At 49.2% G+C, this 6,067-nt stretch overlaps 1 protein-coding gene across 1 annotated transcript in view; it reads right to left on the bottom strand.

Moving 5' to 3' along the window:
• The window catches only part of dgkq (diacylglycerol kinase theta), a 20,595-nt gene extending 15,073 nt beyond the window's left edge, over positions 1-5,522 (bottom strand). Inside the window, exons 1-4 of the mRNA XM_008420999.2 lie at positions 4,406-5,522; positions 3,005-3,084; positions 1,143-1,242; positions 728-813 (exon numbers count right to left, since the gene is read on the bottom strand). Of these exons, the coding sequence (XP_008419221.1) occupies positions 728-813; positions 1,143-1,242; positions 3,005-3,084; positions 4,406-4,601 (462 nt within the window). The 5' untranslated portion in view covers positions 4,602-5,522. The remainder of the gene's footprint in view (positions 1-727; positions 814-1,142; positions 1,243-3,004; positions 3,085-4,405) is intronic.
• Between the last annotated feature and the right edge of the window lie 545 nt (positions 5,523-6,067).

The following is a 6,067-nucleotide window of genomic DNA, read 5'->3' as shown; positions in this document are numbered from 1 at the left end:
AGTCGGCGGCCCCTCAGTCGGCGGCCCCTCAGTCGGCGGCCCCTCAGTCGGCGGCCCCCAGGCTGTGGTTTCTGACTCTGAGGTTTTTTAAAGAGCAACTAAAAACATTTTATTTTCTCAGGCTTTTATTGTTTCTTCTGACGGTTTCATGTTTTGTATTTCTGTCGGACGGCGCTTTGAGATTTTATGTCTGTGAAAATCTTCATAAATAAACTTCACTGACTCACTAACTTTACTGTTAAATATTATTTTACTGATTGCAGGTTTTTCAGTCCTTTTGACTGAATAGCTGCTGTTTTGTGCCTGCAAGTATTTTGCATGTTTTATGTCTAAATTATGTAAATTTACTGCCAGATCACATAATATCATTTATACCTAAAACGAAAAATTAACAGCCAGTCCAGGTGATCGGCCTCATGGATGATCGGGATCGGCTGCAAATAACCTGATCGGAGCATCCCTATTATTATTATTATTATTATTATTATTATTATTATTATTATTATTATTATTTATTTATTTGCTTTCATTTTGATGTTCTGGTAAACAGGGCCACAAATCTCCAGTACCTTTTTACTCAAAAACAGACTTAATCGCACCCGATATTTAGGAGTCTTGCTATGCAGCTGGAGTTTGGACAGGGCCGGAGGTAGGAGGTGGCCCTGGGGCCCCGGCCCCCTCAGAAATAAGCACGCGAGACTCCGGTTCTGTCATGGTTCTGCTTTACCTGCTGCAGGTTCTGGTCCAGGTGGCAGCAGCGACAGTCTGCACAGCTGAAGGCGGCGCAGTCGGCGTGGACGTGCAGCTCGCACACTGGAAGACAGGAAGTAGTTTATCAGAGGCGATCAGCGCGAGGACGGCAGAGACAGAGCAACGGTCGGAGCCGCACAGAGAGGAAGATCAAATCTCTGCTTTCTTCATCTGTTCTTTAAGTAAATACAGATGAAGGTCCAGATATCTGGCCTAATCAAAGCACGGAGACCAGGTCGTCTGCACAAACGCTTCCCAGCATGGTGTTAATCATCTCAGACCGGCAGCATCGCTGCTCCTAATTCCCATCAGAGCTCTGAAGTCACCATACTGGTACCAGCAGGTTGAACTGGTCTGACTGGTGATGATGCCTCAGGCTGAACTGGTCCCACCTTCACAGCGCAGCGCCGTGCTTCCCTCCGTCTGCTTCCTGCACACGCAGCAGAAGCGCTTCTTCTGACCGGCCGGGCCGAAGCAGTGAGCCACCGGCACCTGCAGAGGGCAGCAGACAGAGACCTGTAACACTCGCTGCTGATTGGCTGGTTTAATATCAACAGAGAAACAAGCAGCAGCTTTTCATGGCAGCTTCATTCATTTAACAGAAACAAAAAGACCTCAGACAGGCGCTGATCTACAGAACATCCATCAGAACCATCTCTAAAGGACTCTGCAGAACCTCAGGGAGAACCAGGATCCACGCTAAGCCGCTACACACATAAAAGAATTAGCGGAAGCTAACACTAAACCAATATCACAACAACAGCTTAGCGGAAGCTAACACTAAATCTGTAAATGCATTAAAATAATTAGCGGAAAATAACTAATCAGATAAATACATTTAAAAAATGGAGGAAGTTATCACTAAATCGTTAAGCATATTAAACTGTTAGCAGAAGCTAATGCTAACGATTAAGAGAAAAGTTGTGCCACCGCTAACCAGAAACTTAGGTTCACTAACCATGGCTGGATGTGCAAGACAAAAACCTCAGCTATGCTAACGCTGACCTGCTAAACCAGGGGGCCCCAAACCTTTTCCTGAGGGCCCCATAACGTTTCCCTTCTCTGCTGGGGGCCGGAGTCAGTTTGTAACAGAAAAAGTGACGACTGCAGGAGAGCCTACATGTAAAAATATATTGTTTTCCAGAAAACACAATCAAATAACCCTCTGGGTTCTTCACAGAAAAAATCCAGGAAGGATTATAGTCCGTATTTTCCCAACTATGAGCCACAACCCCAAAGTTTAGTTTTTTTTAAACCAGTAAACATATAAGCCTCAGATATCTCTGCTGCTCCAGGTTTTCCACACCATGCAGCAGCAGCAGAGGGGCGGACAGCCAACATCTGAGTCATTACAGGTCGATTGAATATCACATTTATTACGTTGAAAAAGAAAAAGTTTCCAAGTTTAGATTTAACTGAACTGATTACGATAGTTTCTGAACGGGAACTGTAACAAAGTGCTGATCCTTCGTGTTGCTACTAGCTAAATGTGCTAAATGAAAATGGGCGCTTTCTTCTTCTTCTTCTTCTTCTTGAGATTTCAACAGCAGCTTGCATCCATTATTGTAGCACTACTGCCATCTACTGGATCCTAATATCTATACCTCAAATTGATCCCAGTATTATTTAAAAAAACGAAAAATCTTTTTCCCCTCTATGCTGTTTAACTGATCAACAACATTCTCAAATTTCAATTCCCTATAAAACCTAATTCCGTTTTAATGGGCGCGTTCTTCTTTTATTTCCAATTTTGACTTCCAATGATTCACTTCCTGCTAAAGAGCCCCCTGGTGGTGGAAGGAAAATCCACATATAAACGACTTATAGTCCGGAAAATACGGTATATGAAAAAAAATCTGAATGCTCTCTGGTATGGTTCAGGGGGCCGGACCAAATGTGGAGCCGGGCCGGATCCGGCCCGCGGGCCGTAGTTTGGGGACCACTGTGCTAAACACATTAAAAAATTAGCAGAAGCTAATGCTAACCATTAAAACCATGGTGTGTGCCTCACAACTTCATCTCTTCATTTTATCACTTTAAAGTTGCATGAATATGATGAGCAAAGTGGAAAACATGATGTGGCATAAAGTTCATCCCAGTCAGGAAAACGGGGAACATTTAACGGCGATAATTGGTCTAAAAGGCTGAAAGACGGCGGACATTTTGACAGTGAGATGTGAGAAGCATTCTGAGGCGAGATCATGTGATCAATATGCTGGAGTGAATACTTTATTCCAGTTACATGCAGACTCACCTGAACCTGAGACGGAGCCATGCAGGTGCAAACCGCCCGCAGCGTCTTCAGGCATTTCTCATGACACATGAAGTTACACACTGAGGAAGAGGAGGAGATGAAGGTCAGGGTGGAGGAACGCTGCAGTGAACGATTCCTGCTGATTTCATCAGGAATAAAAGGATTTTTTATCATCCTGGGTTCAAATCTCAGCTAGGTTAGTCTGACTAGTAAATATTTCACTTTCCTCTCTCTGCAGCCTGAATGAAGCTTTTCCTTCCGACTAACTTTCTAGCACATCATGGCGGTTCTTCAGTCAGAGTTCAGTTCATCAGAATCAGCCAGCGGCTCCGAGTGCTAGCAGCGCTGAGCTAAACGGACCAGCAACCCTTCAGAGGTCACGACCCCTCTGACGAGTGCCAGCATGTTCTGGTTTCCATGGTGACGCCAGGCCTCTGCCGGTCCGATCGGTTAGAGCGACGCGGCTCTGAACGGACGGATTTGAATTTCACTTTCAATGTTTTTGTTGAGAAAAATATGCAAATAGTGGCTATAAATAGCAGAGCGGTTCTGGGTTCTGGGAAGAACCGGACCGGACCGCTGGAGGACCGGATCGGACCGCTGGAGGAACCGGATCGGACCGCTGAGGAACCGGAAACGGCCCGGTCAGGAACACAGCAGCCTGAGGATGACAGCGCTGCCTGGTACCTTCCCCTTTAACTGACCCGCTGGTTCTACCAGAACTGGGTTCCTGAATCTGTCCCATTTGCTCCGAACAATGAAGCTGGGGTCAGAGGTCAGAGGACACAGGCTGTCACACCACACAGCATTTTCTGCTGCTCACAGAAGGTCAGCTGGCTGAAAGGTTAATAATGGATCCGGTTCTCTCTCCAACCCACAGATCCATCCGAATCAGAACCGGCCTCCTGGTTCTGATTACATCATGGTGGCAGATGGTGACATCACAGCTCCCTCTTAATCTACGTGATCCTCCAGGACACACACACACGCACGCACTCACGCACGCACACGCACACACGCGCGCGCGCAGCATCCCGCTCGCCTCCTGTTGCCATGCCAACGACTCGACTGCAGCTCCAAACTGATGGAGACGATTTACAGACATGAAGGAGGAGAGTTAACCTCTGACCCCAGGATGGAAGGGAACTGTTAGCCCTTCGTTGTGTCTGACAGGCTGGAGCTGATCCATTAGATCAGGGCTGATCAATCCGGGCCTCTTTTAGATGCTTCGTTACTCCAACAGAGCGGATCAAATGGCTGGATTCCCTCACCAGAAGCCATTCATTGGATTCAGGTGTGTTGGAGCAGGGATGCGCCTGAAAGCTGCAGGTATCTCTGGAGGACCGGACCCTGCATTACAGCCTGTCTGCCCTCACTTCTGTCTGCCAGGCTGGGACTTACCTTCGCACAGGAAGCCGATGAGACCCCACACAAAGTCGCTGCAGCTGTGGCAGAAGGTCGGCTTGGTCAGGGTGACTTTCTTGAAGCTGTGGCCCATCGTGGACTGCTGCGCCCGCCTCTTCACCGCAGCCGGACTCGCAGCCCGGCAGTTGGCGGCGTCGGGGTCCGCTGGGCTGGGCCGGGTCGACTCGGCCATGTCCGTAAACACCGTTTTATAACACGGGCACCACACGGTGTACAGTAAACTGACTTCTGAGGTAGAAAGGTCGTTGTTCTAACGGATGTTCAGCCCCACAGTGAGCTCATCCCAGCGGGCCGGACGCGGCGGCCAGCCCGGGGAAGGGGCGCTGTGCTCGGGGAGGGTCTCGGAGTTTCCCCCTCCTCCTTCGGAAGCTAATCCAGGTCCAGAAATTCAACCCAAACCCATCAGGTTCCAAATTAAACAAATCACAGTTTCATACAGATCACGAGTCTGTTGTCTCCAGATAAAGAGCCATTTCATCGGCCGGATCCAGCGGTTTTCCCCCGCGGAGAGGACGCTCAGGTCGGTGTTGAGGGTCCCTCCGAGCCGGCGAGCTAACCAGCCGCCTGGTTCCGTCCAGAAATATCCACAAACATAAACCTGGGCGGTTCTAATCCAGAGGGGAAGACCAACCCGGCTGGCTTCCCAGCAACTCCCCACGCCGAGCAGGCTCCGTCCGGCCGGAGACAGCGGTGCCAGCCGGCGGCGCCGCCCGCAGCAGCCTCCCGGAGCCGGAGCTCAGCAGGCGGGATGAATAAAAGATGACATATCGATCCGACGAACCTGAAGACAGCGGGGCTCTGCGGAGGTATGGAGCCTCTGGAGCCCACTGATGAGCACGTTTCCAGTCAGAGCCATGAGGCTGGCAGCGGGAAACGAGCCGGAACAGAACCGGAAGAAAGAGTCGAAGCCCGGGAGAAGGAGCAGAAAGGCCCCGGGGAGCCGGAGGTGGTTCAACAAGTGGTCCGCCCGTCTGCGGAGGCTCCTTTCATTCTGCTGCTGCTTCCTTTTCAGAGGCTGCTTCTTCTTCCGCGTCTGACACTGATTTACTCCTCCTCCTCAGCTTCATCATAAAATCTTCCTCCTCCTCCTTCCCTTCCTTCCTCTCCTCCTCCTCAGCAGCTTCCAAAACTTTAAAATATGAAATCTTTTATTGATCCTTAAGGAACATTAAACGGTGCACATACTGATCTCCTGTAGCAGTCTGTATTGCAACTATTCTGAAGATGCCTTTGACTCAAGACACTGTTGTTTAAGACTGCATCACGCCTACCAACCCAGTTCAGTCCGTTTTAACCGACTCCAGTCCGCATTGACCGACTCCAGTCCGTTTTAACTGACTCCAGTCCGCTTTAACCCGACTCCAGTTTGCTTTAACCCGACTCCAGGCCACTTTAACTCGACTCCAGTCCGTTTTAACTCGACTCCAGTCCACTTTAATCTGACTCCAGTCCGCTTTAATCTGACTCCAGTCCGCTTTAATATGACTCCAGTCTGCTTTAATCTGACTCCAGTCCGCTTTAACTCGACTCCAGTCCGCTTTAACCCGACTTCAGTCCGCTTTAACCGACTCCAGTCCGTTTTAACCCGACTCCAGTCCACTTTAACTCGACTCCAGTCCGTTTTAACTCGACTCCAGT

This window comes from Poecilia reticulata, linkage group LG10 (genome assembly GCF_000633615.1).
Source record: "Poecilia reticulata strain Guanapo linkage group LG10, Guppy_female_1.0+MT, whole genome shotgun sequence".
In the NCBI taxonomy this organism is placed as follows: domain Eukaryota; kingdom Metazoa; phylum Chordata; class Actinopteri; order Cyprinodontiformes; family Poeciliidae; genus Poecilia; species Poecilia reticulata.
This window is presented reverse-complemented; position numbering and strand designations above follow the sequence as displayed.